An 18,462-nucleotide genomic window follows, 5' to 3' on the forward strand; every position below is an offset into this window, starting at 1 on the left:
GTCAGGTCGTGACATCATCATGTTATCCAAGAAGTGACGTCACCATGTTATCCAAGCAATGACATCACAATTTTATCTAGGAAGTGACATCACCATGTTATCCAGGAAGTGACATCACCATTTTATCCAGGAAGTGACATCACCATGTTATCCAGGAAGTGACATCACCATTTTTTTTTATCCAGGAAGTGACATCACCATGTTATCCAGGAAGTGACATCACCATTTTATCCAGGAAGTGACGTCACCATTTTATCCAGGAAGTGACATCTCCATGTTATCCAGGAAGTGAAGCCTTGATGTAGTAGTAAGTACAAGGAAAAAGCACTTTATAAGCATTTCCTGTAATAAGTGTATATTGGTGATTTGTATAACTTTTGGGGGGCAATACAATACGAAATCTGCTGTGGATCCCTCTATGCAAATCTTCATAAGCCCTACCTCTTTAGAGTCCTACAATAAAGGGACTTATAGGACATGTGCTTACATTACATTACAGAATAATCCTTCCCTAAGGTGGTCGACTGTCCTGTGTTACAAGTAAGATCCACGGTGTAGGCGAGGGGTGAGACTCCCTTGTCTCCGGCTTCCCTGCTGGTCTGGTCTAATGACCCAGAGTGGTTGAGTAACAAGCTGGTGGAAACAGGTCTGCTCTCCTCTCTGCCTGGAACAAGACTCGGAGGACAGGTGTAGCACGTCATCCCGGGCCAGCCACTAACTAACTAACGGGAAGTTATTATAATAGAGGGAGAAGTGTGTGTAGCTGAACCTGGGTGGCGGCAGCTGTGCTGTGAAGGAGTGTGACATCTGGTGGTTGGAGTAAGGAACAGCGGCCTCCTAGTGTGAGACACTTTTACCTAGGTGTAAGAAAAGAAAGAAAAACAAGTAGTGGGACACTACATGTTTATTGTTTTGTATGCACCAGCAGCAATATATATAAAAGACCGGCCACTGGACAACCCCTTTAAGTCATCTGGTTTGCTGGGGAGTGTCCCTAACCGTGGGGAGCGTTCACACTACAGAATCGTGGATAACATCCTGCGGATTGTGCAGCTTGCCCCCACGCGATGCCACTTGACTCTCATAGACTTCTTTCTCTTCGGGCAGATTCCGTCGCCAGCCCAAAGCATTTGCATGTTATCCGCATGGATTCCGTAGTGTGAACATGCCCTAATAGAAACCCTCTTTATGCAATTTTTTATGAGATTTGTGGTCCTCCTCCCCCACCCAAGAAAATGGAACCTTTGTGAACTACGCCTAAATTTATTTGGGAAAAAAATATGATTATAATTGTAGATTCAAATAAGGAATTACATGTCTGGTAAAATGTCTGCCAGGGACACAGGGCCTTGCAACCACAGTTTTATTATAGAGTATCCCAAGTCAATAATCTTTTTTCAGGTTACCTTAAAGGGGGTGTCTAGGGGTATTATTTAAAAAAATATATATATAAGGTGTAGACGATCTCACTGATCCCCTGCCACTACTGATCTAATTCTTACCAGCTCCTGCTGATCTTCCCTAGCTCCATCTCAACACACAAGAAATAGAAGGAGATGGACACTTAGCCAATCAGTGGACATTTCCTGTTTGTCAAGACAGGATCAGGAAATGAAGATCAGTATAACCTGGTGATCATCTGATCACATAGGGACCAGTGAGAAGAGTTCCTCATTTTTTATTAACACAGTCTATACCCATTAAACGGATACAATAGAGATGAGCGAACCTGGAGCATGCTGGTGCCCATCCGAACCCGAACTTTCGGCATCTGATTAGCGGGGGCTGCTGAAGTTGGATAAAGCTCTAAGGTTGTCTGGAAAACATGGATACAGCCAATGACTATATCCATGTTTTCCACATAGCCTTAGGGCTTTATCCAACTTCAGCAGCCACCGCTAATCAAATGCCGAAAGTTCGGGGTTGGATGGACTCCAGCATGCTCCAGGTTCGCTCATCTCTAGTACAGAACAAAAATTCTTTCAAATCAACTGTTTTCAAAAAGTTACATTGAGTTGTAGTTTACTTCTATTTAAAAATCTCCAGTCTTCCAGTAGCTATCTGCTGTATGTCCTACAGAAGTGGTATATTCTCTCCAGTCTGACAGTAGTAAATCCCCATAGAGAACCTCTCCTGCTCTGGACAGTTCCTGACATGGACAGAGGTGGCAGCAGAGAGCACTGTGTCAGACTGGAAAAACCTATACCACTTCCTGTAGGACATACAGCAGCTGATAAGGACTGGAAGTAAAAATTTCACCAGAGTACAGCTTCAATTATACCCTTGACTGAATCTTTAATCAATTTTTTTGTCTTTTCCCAACAGTAGCTAAGTATTTCCGGTTCCACGGATCAGGATGGGATAAGTGGCATAAAGCACTGGAAGCCATAAATATGGAGAAAGACATGTACATCTCCTATAAGAGGCATGGATTCCCCTTAGAACATCCCCCGTTCTACTACTTCAAGGAGGACATGTACACCAGCCGCCAGATTGACGGGTTCGTCGGAGGAAAGGACACCATTATTATGATTACAATGGGACAACACTTCAGACATTTTCCTATAAAGATTTTCATTAAACGGGCTTTCAATATCCGCCGAGCGGTGGAGCGGCTGTTCATACGAAGTCCAGACACCAAGGTGATCATCAAGTCGGAGAACACCAGAGAAACCTTTTCCCCAGTGGAGATGCAAGGAGACTTACATGGCTACACCCAGTTTCTGGTCTTAAGAGAGGTTTTCCAAGGGATCAATGTTGGGTTTGTAGACACGTGGGACATGACGGTGGCATCGGCCACTGTGGTCGTCCATCCTCCAGGCTACACTTTTGAAAGCATCCTGAGTCTGTCTTTTAGTTTTGCTTGTTCATAATAAAACAAAAAAAGGGGGAATCCATTCCTCCTTTCCAATTATCCATGTGTCCAGCTTTAGGCTATGTTCACGGAACGGCCGGTCTCTGCATGGATCTTTTAGCCACAGGGATCAGATGCGGGCGCATCAGCGCGCTCTCATCAGAACCTCCCATAGCACCCATTGAGCCGGAGCCGCTCGCTTTACAGTGTAAACTGACATGACAGTTATTTGCGGCCCCGTTCAGGATCCCGGCAGGAGGGTATACGATGTGTATACGCTCCGGCCGGGATCCCATAGAACAATAGGCATCGTTCACCCGTACAAAGTACGGCCATTGTTGCCGATGTCAACTTTTACGTAGTGTGAACATAGCCTAAAAGTCCAGGAAAGCAAGGAACCCACCTATGAAGGAGCACCATTTTGTTTCCATCTGCACCATTCTGCCCTATGTCATGTGCCCCATCATATCAATGGTCTGGCCTATATTACTTCACAGCTGCAAGTGAAATTATGTGACAGCTTAAAGGGGTTTTCCAGGCTTAGAAGTGTAAAGAGACATGGGTGATGCAGTTTTCTTTTTAACCTGAATTACCTCTTTAAGCTAATATACTCAATTCTCTCATAAAGCCTATTTTTGGCTCTATAGAACCAGTTTACATTGTTATAAGATACAATATACGTCTGCCTGGAGATAGTTTGACCTTTTAATATCAATATAGCTTTGGTGCTTTGACCTATTTTATTGGCGCTTTGACCTATTTTCACTATTTGATGAACAACTTAAGGTGTGGAGTCCCTTTAAAACAAAATGGCCCCAATCCAATGTTGGTAGAAGGAATGACCATGTTCTACTTTTATTATCCACTTATCGTGTTTTATTATTATTCGTGCCATTACATGATTAGAAGCCTAAGAGCAAATCCCTTGATTGTTTCAATAAACTTTATTTATATAATATCAGAATTTTTTTTTTATAACCTCTGTACACAGTTTGAGCCTTACTTCTGTCATATATATGCATGAACATCTGACGTATACATAACAAGTGACGTTAATGACCAAGGGCTGGGATATTTAAAGAATTGTTAAAGATATCAAAGTTTCATAGTCTGTAATGAAAGTGCTCCTGTCCATAGGAAAGCACTAGATGAGACAACATTAATGTTTACACCCTTCATTCTGTTAATCCATATGGGACCCCCATTTCTCTTAAGAATAGGCCGGCGATGTTTAACCCCTTAATGACCCATTATGTATCTGATACGTCATGGTGCCACTAGGGGCGTTCAGAGGGGGTCGCATGCCCCCACTCTGAATCACTGCAATCCCGACTGCTATGTGCAGCCCGGGACCACAGCTTTTAGCGGGCGCTGATCTAATCGATCAGTGCTCTATAATGTATACTATACTGATCCCTATGAGGGATCAGTGTAGTTATATTAGAAGTCACCTCCCTTAATAAAAGTCTGAATCACTCCCCTTTTCCCATTTAATAAATAAATAAACATATTTGGTAGCGCCTATTATTACAGTATTCAATTTATCACATTCCTGAACTTGCACGGTAAACGGCGTAAGCGCAAACAAAAAATTTGCAATTTTGCGCATTTTGGCTATGTTCACACTGCGTAAACTTACGGTCGTAATTTTTCACGGCCGTGGATTTTCGTTCGAACATACGGCCGTTGTTTAATGTGGCTTCCTAGCATGATTTCAAGTGGCCTGACACAGGTCGTTTACTTTAAATATAGCGCCCAGCCCGAGAAACCACTCAGAATATATTTTATATCAAAATCAAGTTTACTTTGGAAGATATCAGATGTACGTTCGCGTCCGCATTGAAACTCACGGCCGTAGGTGCAGCATTTCCGGCCGCAAATAATGGTCTTGTTCATTTTTCACGGGGCCGTATAAAATCCGACCATAAGTTCGTACGTAGTGTGCACTTCCCGGCTGTAGTTCCATTGCATTACATTCATATCAGTGAACCTCAAACTCACGTATTTTTGCGGTCGTAAATACGACCGTAAGTTCACGCAGTGTGAACATCGCCTAATGTTGCATCAAATCCAGAAAAATTGTAATAGAAAGTAATCAAAAAGTCGCATATACACAAGCAAGGTACCGATAGAAAGAACAGATCATGGCGCAAAAAAATGTCTGACAGCTCAGAGACCGCTCTGTAACTACAGTGGCGGCTGCTGGTAGGGAGCAGAGGGCAGAGGAACGCCGTGACTGTGGACAGGTAGTGTATTTAGTTTAGGGTAAGGGCTATATGGACATATCTGTGCAGCCCTTGCTAAACGATTATCGAGCCGTGTAATAGGCTTGGTAAGCGAACGCCAATCTAGCAGATTATCGCACGCTTACAGGAAGCATCGGGCCGTCTAATACGACCCTTAGTTCTATGCGTGTTTGATACGGGAAACGTGTGTTTGACTGACAGCTGTGTGACGTGTGACTTTACAGTCAGCAGAAAGCAGCTGATAACTGGGAGGAGCAGGCTGCATTGTATTCTCCCATAGTAAACCTCTCCCTAGATTGACATGACTGATAATGAAAACGACAGGTTACACTCACCCCTCCCATAGTAGCCTCTCCCAGGAGAGATGGCTGATAACAGAGAACCATAACTTGGGTTTTGGTGTCCTGCCATTAACCGCTTTCTTTCCTTCCTAGGGAATAATACATTATATTCCGCTGTCCTACACTCACACGTCTCCAGTCATAAAATGACTGATAATAGTGATCAATAATTATGTTTCCTTATCCTATAATAAATCATCAGCCAGCGATGGCTGATAACAGAGAACAACAGGCAGTACTTCCATCTCCTAGATTATAGGACAGACACTTATTAGTGTCCTTAGAAACCTCAGGATAGAGGGTAAAGAGAAGTGAGCGTCTAGTATTCTGCTGTACATAGTATTAGGCTATGTTCACACTACGCAACAAAGGCCGTACTTTTTGCGGGGTGGAACAATGCCTTATTTTCAATGGGATCCCGGACGGAGAGTATACACATCGTATACGCTCCGGCCGGGATCCTTGCGGCGCCGCAAATAACTGACATGTCAGTTTTCTGCGGCCGCAATTCAATGAATTGCAGCCATAGGAAACCCTGTCAGTTCACACAATGAAGCGAGCGGCTCCGGCCGCTCGCTTCACTGTGTGTTATGGGAAGCTCTGATGCGCCCGCATCAGAGCTCTGCGGCCGGAAAGATTATATTATACTTAAGAACTGGCTCAGTTGCCCCTAGCAACCAATCAGATTCCACCTTTCATGCCTCACAGACTCTTTGGAAAATGAAAGGTGGAATCTGATTGGTTGCCGGGGGCAACTGAGCCAGTTTCACGTTACACCATGCTTGATAAATCTCCCCCATAGAGTGTAGATTTTCAATGAGATGAGAGACAGAAAATTCAGGAAATCGCTGTGGATCAGTGTAAGCTTGTTGTATCATGTAGGTGAAGTGATACTATTGGTGGCGATGGGGCCTTTGATATGACGGTCATTATTAGCTGGAGGATAGGGAGGGGTTCCGCAGCCACTTCAAACAGAAAAATAATGAACAGTATGTATGTATGTATGTATGTAAGCTTATTAGGTGTGATACTATCTGCAGAGATGGTGTATCTAAGGCTGTACTATGTCCTACTAAATGCATGTCAGGACATCTAAACAGCATATCCCTCTATGCACATGCCTTTTTTCTTATATAACTAACAAAACAATAATACCGCCTTATAATGACTAATACCACTTTATAGTGACCACATAATATCACCATATATTGAATGAATAATGCCACCATATAGTGCCTTAATAATACCACCTCATAGTGACTAAATAATATCACCATATATTGAATGAATAATACCACCATATAGTGCCTTAATAATACCACCTCATAGTGACTAAATAATATCACCATATATTGAATGAATAATACCACCATATAGTGCCTTAATAATACCACCTTATAGTGACCACATAATATCTCCATATATTGAATGAATAATACCACCATATAGTGCCTTAATAATACCACCTCATAGTGACTAAATAATATCACCATATATTGAATGAATAATGCCACCATATAGTGCCTTAATAATACCACCTCATAGTGACAAATAATATCACCATATATTGAATGAATAATAACACCATATAGTGCCTTAATAATACCACCTCATAGTGACTAAATAATATCACCATATATTGAATGAATAATACCACCATATAGTGCCTTAATAATACCACCTCATAGTGACTAAATAATATCACCATATATTGAATGAATAATACCACCAGATAGTAAGTTAATAATACCACCATGTATTGACAGATCAATACCACCACATAGTAAATGAATAATAACACCATATATTGACTTAAAGGGATTACCCAAGGTCCATAAAAACACAGTTGTTGTTTTTCCCCAAACAAAACAGTGCCACTATTGCCCTCAGTTTGTGTGTGGCATTACAGGTTCATTGATGTGAATGGAGCTGAAATACCACACAACCTGAGGAACAAACCCCATTAAAGTCGATGGGAGATTAAAGCATTTCTTCAGGACCCCCTACTCAGCAGTGGGGAGGAAGGTTTATGCAGGGGCGGATAAACTTTACTATAGGCCCCGGGCTGTTGTTAAAGCTTGGGCCCCCCAACCCACTGTAACTATGGCAGCACTAGATTTAGTCTAGTACTCCATAGTGCGGACTGTACAGGACCTGTGGTGACATCATAGTCACATGTTAAGGTCCTTCAGTATGTTCTCTAACGTTACTGAATTGTTTCCTGGCTGCAGTTTTGCTCTGATTATACAATATTGCTGATTTGCAAATCATGGCAGAACTGAAGCCAGGAGACAATACACCACTGAAAGTATAAGGGTGCTATTAGACGGAACGATTATCGAAAAATCAAAAGATCGTTCAGATTTGAACGATAATCGTTTAGTCTAATAGAAGACAACAATTAAACGACCGACAAGAAATCGTTGGTCGTTGGATAGAATTCGGACCTATTTTTATCGTTTGATCGTTCGCACATCGTTCTGTATAATAAGTCATAGCTGAAACGTACGCAATAGCGACGACAAAACGACCGCAAGAACGATCATAAGTAACGATCAGCGTTCCATGTAATTGGGCAAATGATTTCAGGTAGTTTGCCATAGCGGTCGTTTGGGATCGTTTATCATTAGTCGTCAGAAAATCGCTTGGTGTAATAGTACCCTAAGTCTGTTTGGGTGGCCATGGGCCCCTCAGGAGCTCAGGGCCCCGGGCTACCACCCAAAACGGACCTATTATAATCCGCTACTGGGTTTATGGTCCAACTGAAAACCTCAGAAAGTGATGGAAACACTATGGAAATGGAGCAGGAACAGCGGGGGAACATGCATGGCAGGGCTCCAGATGGCGACCAAAATGGTCGCCAATGCGACTGACATTTTGCAAATGGCGCCCAGATTTATTAATCTGGGCGCCATTTGCGACTGGCCCCGGCGGCAGCGCGCTGTCTCTTTAAGATGCGCGGCTGATGCGCGGCTGCCGGGGGTGTCCCATCCTATCCCCGGCAGCGCGGCGCATCAGTGAGCTGCCTGGGGCCCTGACTTCCGGCACAGGAAGCGCGCGTCAGAGACGCTTCCTGTGTCAGAAGTCACAGCCCCGGCGTACACTGACGCGCCGCGCTGCCGGGGATAGGACGGGACACCCCCGGCAGCCGCGCATCAGCCGGGGACAGCGTCCGAAGAACAAGAGGATCGCCGGGGGAGCGGGTTGTCAGGTGAGTTTGTGTGTTTGTTTTTTTTAAATATTGCTTAGCATAGAGGAAAGGGGGGGGGGGGCATCTATAATGGGGGGAGAAGAGGGGCCATCTTCAAGGGGGGGAGAGGGGGCCATCTATAAGGGGAGGGGGTATCTATAAGGGGGGAGAAGAGGGGGCATCTATAATGGGGGGGAGAGGGGGCATCTATAAGGGGAGGGGGTATCTATAATGGGGGTAGAGAGGGGGCATCTATAAGGGGAGGGGGTCATCTATAAGGGGGGGAGAAGAGGGGGCATCCATAATGGGGGGGAGGAGGGGTCATCTATAAGGGGGGAGAAGAGGGGGCATCTATAATGGGGGGGAGGGGGCATCTATAATGGGGGGGAGGGGGCATCTATAATGGGGGGGAGGAGGGGTCATCTATAATGGGGGGGAGGAGGGGGCATCTATAATGGGGGTAGAGGGGGTCATCTATAAGGGGAGGGGGTATCTATAATGGGGGGAGGAGGGGGCATCTATAATGGGGGGGAGGAGGGGGCATCTATAATGGGGGGAGGAGGGGGCATCTATAATGGGGGGAGGAGGGGGCATCTATAATGGGGGGAGGAGGGGGCATCTATAATGGGGGGGGAGAGGGGGCATCTATAATGGGGGGGGAGAGGGGGTATCTATAATGGTGGTAGAGGGGGTCATCTATAAGGGGAGGGGGCCATCTATAAGGGGAGGGCAAACTGGCTGCAGACACTGGGAGATAGATATATGCACAATTATTATTATCAGGGCCCCTCAGGTGTCTGTATTGTAGGGGGTCACTTGCATTAGTCACTAGGTGAGAGATATATCTATCTATATACACATCTTGTGGGGGGTCACTATGGCTGCAGTCATAAGTCTAGCTCAGTATGTATAGACTGTTGCAAGCTTTTAAAGGGAGCCTGTCACCCCCGGCGCGCACACTGAGAGATGAGTCCAACACTCATAGAGAATGACGGAGCACTGGACTCTCCTGTCATTCTCTGAGCGTTGGACTCATCTCTCAGCACACGCCGGGCTGCAGCGGCTGAGATCTCCGTGACCTGACCATCTTCAGAAGTGGGACCCGGCGCGATGAGGTGAGTATAGGGGGCTCTAACGGGGGGTTGGGAGCCTGTCACTCTGGCACGGGGGTCGACAGGTTCCCTTTAAGTTCAAGTTCAGAAGAGTAAGCCTCATTAGAAGGCTAGCCAAGTGAAGCTGAAGTACTGAGTCAGACTGAAAACGTTCAACATGGAAACTTGCAACTTGACAACCATATACAAACTAAGAAAAGAGAATCTAAAGGAGGAGGATGCTGCCGTGGCCTCTGCACACAGTAAGTCCCATTTAACATAACATTAATTTTACATGGTTTAAAATGTTGGCGACCAAATATTCTATTTGGCGCCTAAATTTTTCAGGTTAGGAGCCAATGGCTCCTAGGTAAATTTTTTAGTCTGGAGCCCTGCATGGATGCATCGAAGACTCCCAGGCCGCTGTATTAGCTGTACTATCTGTATACTGTATGACTATCAGACTGAGTGGACCATCTAATACTGGTATACTATACTGGATGTCAGGTGACACAGGGATATCACTAGTCCTAAAAAGCACCTTTGGGTAGTTGTGGACGAATGCTATTACTCATGCTTATTCCAATAACACAAACTGTGGCACAGTATACAACTGCATATACCAACTATATACCAGTATACTGTACCACTCCCACTATACTGTATTATACCGGTATATTCTATATACAGTAATACTTGCAGTATGCAAGTGAATCGAGCATCAGGTGACCTGGGTCTGCATACAGCCAGATCACCTGGTGCGGCCGACCAATCACTGCTAGACCAGCAGCCAACATGGCTGCAGCATAGCAGGATGTGCCAGCCCCTCCCCTGAATGTTTATTGGCTAATTTAAGCCACCAAACATGAGGGGAGGAGACTTGCTATTTTAAGAGATTACCATGCGGTAAGATCGAGTATGTTCAAGCACTCCTATACCTGCTACCATCATCTCTACTATTGACAGATGATGTTGGTGGAGAGAAGGGTCGGGTGTGTTGGTTTTTCAGCACCTGTCCCCATTGTTCTGGGAGGGATAAGCCAACACTAGAGCCGTTTGGCCGCTACTTACCCTTCCCCATAGAGGAAGCATGCTGAATGCTGATGTGTATAAGGAAGCCAGGAGAGATAACAGTTATTGTAGGTATAGACACCTTTAGTGACAACACAGGTCATAAAATTATATATCGGCCGCTAGGACTTTAGTTAATATGTAACTTTTACTACAACCCTATAAATATGGACTAAAAAAACCCATCAAAGAGTACATCATAAAGCCAAATGCAATAACCGAATGCTGTGAGGCATGGGGGGTGTTTGTTTGGGTGGACTTCCTGCCGGGCCAGCTGGTACAGTGGTGTGGAAGCTGAGTGGGTCAAGGATCACCTGGGCACTTGGGCCTCACCAGCACAAAAAAAGAGAATAAACCAAGTGTACAGTTGGGTGTGCAGGTGCGGATAAGCCAGAGTCCAGCGCTAGTAGTTGAGGCAGAGACCAGGTACTTTTAGGAGGAAGGTGCTTTGTAGTAGAGAGAAAGTAGAGGAGAGGAATTGCCAGAGGGGCCTTGTCCAAGGTAGAAGTGTACTCTGCCGGAATAGTAGAGGTGTAAAGAAGAAGAAAAAGAGAATACTCGTACTCATAGATGACTTCTAGTCTGACCGCCTTATGCTGCCTAGTTGCAAGCTACCCGTCCTAGGTGGGTAATACAAACCCTAGGCCTTGTTATCTGGGCTAAGCAGACTCCCGAGACTTCCCAGTTGTCCTGTGCTGCACAGTGGAATACGTAGATATTCCGTACCTTTGTTCCACTGGGGTCAGTTCCTATAACTGCTAAGGTAACTGCCTTGCACTTTGTAGAGAGGTTCCTGGCATGGACAAGGTGATCCCTATTTGGCTTCTCTCCCCCTGTAGAGTTCTAGCACTGCATAGCGGTTCTGGTGCTCATCAGAAAAAAAATGGCTTGTCTAGTTGGGTCCCTGTTAGACTGACTCCAGATGACAACTAACTCCAACTGCACTCCTCTTACCGGGACTAACTACAGGGGTCTGTCTAACCCTGTCCGTGATTGGTGGGTTGTGTGTGTGCAACGAGAAAGGAAAGAGAGGATAGGCTGAGGAAAGGACCACCTATGAGTGGACAAAAGGCAACACGTGACACCCAACAGTTAACCCTTGAGGAGCTACAGCTGTGCATAGAATTAAAGGACAACTCCCGCGGGACCCCAAAAAAAAAAAAAACACAGACACACACAGACACCATACTCACCATCTCTCCGGTGACGATCGCCACTCGATTCGCCCGCCGTCCGCCTCTCCGTCGCCGCCTTCCGCCATCCAGCGATGTCTCCAACTTCCGGGTCCAGGGGATGGAAAAGGCTGCCAGTGCGCTTGCGCACCGGCAGCCTTTTCATTGGCTGGAGCGCATCACATGGCTTCCAGCAAGCTCAGCCAATCAGGGCTGAGCAAGCTGGAAGCCATGTGATGCGCTCCAGCCAATGAAAAGGCTGCTGGTGCGCATGTGCACCAGCAGCCTTTTCATCCCCATTCACTTTGCATGAAGACGCCGAGGAGGAAGAAGACCCGGACCGCCCCTCGGCTCTGACGTCGTCGTCACCAGATGCCGCCCCGGAGAAGAGGACCGTGACGATCGTAATAGGTAATGTATACATTCCTTAACTTCCGGGGTGGGGGGTCGGGGGTCCGAAAGTGGGGGAAGAGGGCCAGGCCGGGTATTTAACCACATTACAAAGTTATATAACTTTGTAATGTGTGTTAAATGAGCAAAAATAAATTTTTGTGGGAGTTGTCCTTTAAGTTACTTACAAACACAGTAGTGCCACCTAGTGGGAAAAACACTAACTGCAGTGGATACCTCATCCTACTTGTGTAAACCCGAGGGAGTTACCTACTCAGGTGCAATAAGACTTAGGGGCCCGTACTACACTACACAAATACTGGGACAGAGTGGAGGGAGAAGGGAAGGGCAGCAATGGTGAATGATAAGCAATGTAACCAGAAACGATGGACATAAATTACATTGAAGCACTCTCTTACCCCACCAGCCATTATTAGTGATTTACTTCTATTCAGATCTTGGCGCATTGATGGAAAGGATGCTCACTGGTCATGCATAAGCACTTTCTTGGCTTACGTCTATCCTTTGGGGCATATACCCCAGATACCGCCCTGGAGCAAAAAGCTCACCCTACTTTATCACCTCCCCTCTTGGTCTCCAATCAGAGCACACACCCTAAAAGTGGTAACGCCCCCCACCACCACACTCCCCCTATATATACTGTCAGAAAAGAACCACTATAAAAAAAATATTGTGTGTCTCCTGTGTAGTCATAAATAGAGTTCAACGTGTTTCTGCCACAGGTCAACCTGTGATTTCATCAGAGGACTCTACAAATGGTGGATTAACAAATGCATTAGGCATTTCACATGCATATGGATTCAGCATAGTGTGGGGGATACCATATGTGTGTGAAATACCAAACACATCCCATGACCCTAGGTGTTTGTTAATCCATCAGCTGCAGAGTCCCCTGATGAAGCCACAGTTAGCTATGGCAGAAACACGTTGGGACTTGACCATAAACCCACCACCATAGACACTTATCCACAAGAGTGATCGCCAAGGGTCCAACTGAAATCTCGAGAATGGACTCCTAGATGGGACTGAATGGAGCAGGAGTGCTGTTCCATTCACTATCTATGGAAGCGTCATAGATGCCATTTCTACCATATCTAACCCCTTTAATACTACAAAAGCAAAAATGGAGCATAATAATTTACAGCTGGTGTGGTAAGACCAGTTATTATTACAGCTTATGTAAACTGTTTCTGTTTATCCAGCTTATCACTAGTGAGCTGGTCAAAAGCTTTTATGATTGTTAATGTGTAAAGCGGTTTAACAGGATGGACTGTAATAGGAGTTTTAGGTTACAGTTTAACTAGGGACCTACTGAGAGTTTTTTCTCTGGAAACCTTTGTGGCTTTTCCAGTTGATTTAAGATGAATAGATGGAATACAGTAAATGAGATGACGGAATGATAAGGAAACAATAGATACAGGGCTAGAATAGACAGGTATGTGACTCTGGGCGCAGACCTTCTATTTAGTGGTTCAACAGTCGTCCTCCTAAGATTTGTTTAAAAATTTGTTTTATTAAAAGACGTTGCACAGTATAACACAATGTGAAGGATAACACATATACAGACATATTGTTCAGCAGTAAACATGAACAATACAAACTGTAAAAACAATACAATAATACAAGGCAGCAGTTTACTGGACCAACGGACCTAATGTTTTATATGTGTCTGTATGGTACAAGGCTGCATGATATTAAAGAAGCAGTTCACTTTTTTTTTCGGCCCCCCGGGTAGCCGCTGTCATGTATACTTACAGAAGATGTTCGGTGTCCCGTTCCCGTCGATCAGTTCCCGTCCCGCGGTGCCGTTCAAATCGGGCGCGCTCACTTCCGCCGGCGCTGTGACTTCATGCAAATGCATGGAAGCGAGTGACTTCCGGCGTATAATCACTGGTCAGAGAAGAGGACTCGCAGCAGCCGGCGGAAGTGAGCGCGCCCGATTTGAACGGCACTGCGGGACGGGAACTGACTGACGGGAACGGGACACCGATCATCTTCTGTAAGTATACATGACAGCAGCTACCCGGGGGGCCGGAAAAAAAAGTGAACTGCTTCTTTAAAGGGGTTGTCTGTGCATAAAAAATATATTGGTGCAGGGTGGTATAAAAATCAAATACAAGGTATACTCACCTCTCCTGACCCCAACAGCTACAGCATCTCTCATCACACTACCTCCAATAGAGTCCCACCTCATTCTGTGATTGGCTGGGGACGGGAGGTCCTGGAGGGAAGACGCATCCTCAGCTACCAGGAAGCAGCCATGAGAAAAGGTATAGTAATTAAGCACCTCAGTCCCCATATAGAAGTTAGGCTCAGTGTCAGACTGGGGTATTTGAGGCCCACCAGAGGAAATGATCCTAGGGGCCCACCAATGAAGAACCAGTAAGAAACGACATGTCAGTCAATGTTAGTGCAGGCAAAAGGACACTGGTTGACCTCAGGGAGATCAACCAAAACACAGCACAGACACCATTGCAAGTTTTGATGTCAGTGTTTCTAGGACATTGCCCCAGGGAAAATAAATATGCAAAAAACACCATCACATGTTTCAACGTCAGTGAGCTAGTGGAAGCAATGCCCCTAAAACAGCTGTCTGTGGATGGATACCTTGCTTGGGTGGTTTCCTTGATTCGAGACCTTCATTGGTTTGATTGTTCCTTTCCGGAAGAAGTTCAAGCTAACTCCCTGACGTCGAGACACGTGATGGTGTCTCTGCAGTGTTTTGGTTAATCTCCCTGAGGTCAACCAGTGTCCTTTTGTATGCACTTACTAGGCGTTGCTCCCACTAGGCAAAATCCTACTCCACGCTGATGAGGGGCAAATCCACCCAAACAGCTGTCTGTGGATGGATACCTTGCTTGGGTGGTTTCCTTGACTGGAGACATTCCTTGGCTTGGTTGCTCCTTCCTGGAGAAGGGTCTGGCTAGCTCACTGACATCGAGACATGTGATGGTGTCTCTGCAGTGTTTTTTTAATTTTAGTGCAGCATCTAAAGCTGTGGGGTCCACCGGAGGATCCTTTGGTGGGCCAGTCCTACAATGGTTAGGCTCCTCTGTGCCCCCATATAGTATTAGTTAGGCCCCTCTGTGTCCTTATATAGAAAAGGTGCTGTTTGTACCCTCATAAATTATTTAGGACCCCTCTGTGCCCCAATAAAGTATTTAGGACCCTTTGCTTCCACAAAGTAGATTGGCCCTCATAGCAGTAGTAGTAGTAGTGGCAGTAGTTATGCCCCCCTCTGTGCATATATATAGTATTTAGACCTCTCTGTGCAGGTAGTATCTCCCATGTAGCTACCCCCTCCCTCCCAACCCCCGTTGGTTGTGTCTCTCATCTACACATCCCCCTTGTAGCTTACCTGACCCCATTAGGTAGTATCTCCCATGTAGACACCTCCCTGTAGGTAATCCTATACTCACCTGGCTTTGTGAGAAAACCTCTTGAAAGCTGAAGAGCTAAATTTTATTATGTGGGTGGAGTTAATCCCCTTAGTAATAACCTAGTAATCTGGATTTATGGTGATTGTGTCAGTCTAAGCCTTCAGCTACACGATACTCATTAGATATTGACACATATACTATGAGATAAATATAGTTTTTTGCGAGCTCCTAATGATTATACCTTTAGGATTTCACTGGAGTTTTCATCACAATGAGATGCAGACAGGTCGCTGCCTGCTGATGGTTTTTACCTTCTTAAGGACATCTTCATGAATTAGCTGCTGATTCTCATCACTGACATTTTAATTAAAGGGGTAGTTCATACACACAAAAAAATTCTTTCAAAGTGGTGCCAGAAATTTCTAACTTACTGCAGTGGAGCAAAACGCACAAGGCTGAAATACTCCATTGGATCTTGCTTGGCTTACTTGGCTTATCTTGAGATTAGCCTGTACAAGCCTGGGACTCATACTACCAAACCTGACACTGGCTGGACTTGTTAGGCAAAAGGTGGTCTTATTTACTGCTTATTCTCAACCACGAGTACGAGAGTCTTCTACTACACAAAGTTACTACAAACCATCCAAGCAGAGTACAGCAGTCCCCATTACAGCCCCCTAACCTACTCAACTCAGCTACATTTCCTTAAGCTACTTGACTCAGCTGTTCTTCTCCACTATCTACACTCTATGCACCCAAGCTAGATGAAAGGACATTGTTACGTTCCATCTTCTATGATTATCTTTTGCACTTATTTCACCTTTTTTGTACTGCACTCAAGATTTTAAGTAAACACTTTTCTGGTTAAGTGCTGGACTCTGTGCTCATTACTATCCGCCGCACCTCCACCTCCACCCACACTTGTGCTACACTTACTAAGCCCAGTGCTAGTGTGTCTGGGGGTGTGTATCACTCCTGACCACCGTGACAAGTGCCCAAGCAAAACACCAACTAACCCACTGCTAACAACACCTAGCAACCCCGCTCCACAGAATAGAAACTGCCCTGCTCAAGAGCAGAAACTTTCTGCTCTTGAGTGGAAAACACTGTTTAAAGCGGGGATTCCTGTCATTATGATAGGAGTTCCCGCTCCTCTAAACAGTGGTGCCTGTACACCTTCAATTACTGTCCGATGAACAATAGTCCACCTGAGAATTATCTTCCCAGGGGTTTGTTGGTATACAGAACAATATTCGAGTACCGAACAAAACTTTGGAGGAAAATGTTGTTTAAACCCAAAATTGCTTAAACACAGAGGTGTTCAGGAGGTACCAGTGTACTATAATACTGCTCCTAAGTTATATTTATATTTTATTGTTAGTTTGCCTTTTAGGTCATCCAATAACGTCGCTGCTTCATTTTAGCCTTATTTGGGCAAATATTGTCTTCCTGTACAGGCTGAGGGTACTGCCAAGAGGGTTTACCCTGGCACAATACCCAGTCTGGTATACATATTTAGCGGTTTCCTGAATTCTAGCCAAGTAGGTCCCCTGGCATTTAGGATTGGCCTGTGATACGGCGGTTACCCGCCATATTTTTCCGGTCATGGCCTCTGCTGTAGCGTTCTTGCTGGAGGTGCATCACTTGACCTCCGCAACGTCACATTTGCCGTCTCTGTTTTTAATAGCGGGGGAATCTTACGTCCCATGCCTCTGATGTACTGGGCAGCCGGATTCCCTTGTCATTAAGGTCTGTGTGTACTTCAATTATTTTCCCTGCCACACCTCAGCTGCACCTCCACCACCAGGCTCGGACTGGCCCACAGGGGAGCAGGGGAATCCCCCGGTGGGCCCTACCCCATAGTGGGCCCCTGACAAAAAGGTGGGCCTCCCTGTTTGGCAGCTCCAGGGTAACATATGATCCTACAGCACTGCTGCACACGCCTGTGAGCTATGTACAATCACTTGTAACTCCCCCTCTTATATGTAAACCAGCTGACAAGTTACTAGCAGTGAGCTAGTATCGCTGGTCACATACACAGCTCTGTGCAAAATCGCTATAATAACATGAAAGTTTTGGCGCTGGTTATATCTGGTGTATGTTGGGTGGGCCCCTAGAATTAAATTCCCTGGTGGGCCCAAGGTAACCCAGTCCGACACTGTCCACCACCATTAGTAAGCCAAGCCAGACACCCCTTAGACTCTGCTCCCTGGTGCAGCTTACTCCATCGTCCAGTGGATCCACGACTCCGGTCGGTCTATTATGGATATGATGACAGACAGGACTCTAATAGGAGGAGACTTTATATAGCCGACCTCTTCATGTGTTTGGCCTCTCAGATGACTTGTTGAGGGTGTTTGATTTTGCGACAACTTTTTAGTGGAAACCATGTAACCTTGGAGATACTTCCATGTCATTTTTTCACATTGTAACTTTTTTTTACCATCTAATTTAACCCCATACCTTGACTTACATGGCATCATTTACACCTTTCACACCCAGAGCTGCGCTCACAGTGCTACTGTACCTATAGCCAGCGAAGGTGTTAAAAATCTAGTGGAAACATCTAAGACTGCTGTGTAATCCCCTTTACTTCTCAGCCCATCCCATCTATTTTTATGGCACCTATAATTATTAGGGATACTGTAATGGTGGAGACGTACAACCGCCATAAGCATTCCTATGATTCACTGTGCTCTGATCTGG

General features: G+C 45.4%; 1 protein-coding gene and 1 long non-coding RNA gene across 3 annotated transcripts in view; one reads left to right on the forward strand and one right to left on the reverse strand.

Moving 5' to 3' along the window:
* Positions 1-3,774, forward strand: part of LOC138801448 (NXPE family member 4-like) — a 45,675-nt gene extending 41,901 nt beyond the window's left edge. For both annotated transcript variants that reach the window (XM_069984293.1, XM_069984292.1), the window contains exon 7: positions 2,326-3,774. In XM_069984293.1, coding sequence (XP_069840394.1) covers positions 2,326-2,873 — 548 coding nt within the window. In that variant the 3' untranslated portion in view covers positions 2,874-3,774. The remainder of the gene's footprint in view (positions 1-2,325) is intronic.
* Positions 1-18,462, reverse strand: part of LOC138801449 (uncharacterized) — a 40,192-nt gene that overhangs the window by 9,388 nt on the left and 12,342 nt on the right. The gene's annotated exons all lie outside the window — the stretch shown is intronic.

This window comes from Dendropsophus ebraccatus, chromosome 9 (assembly GCF_027789765.1).
Source record: "Dendropsophus ebraccatus isolate aDenEbr1 chromosome 9, aDenEbr1.pat, whole genome shotgun sequence".
Taxonomy (NCBI): domain Eukaryota; kingdom Metazoa; phylum Chordata; class Amphibia; order Anura; family Hylidae; genus Dendropsophus; species Dendropsophus ebraccatus.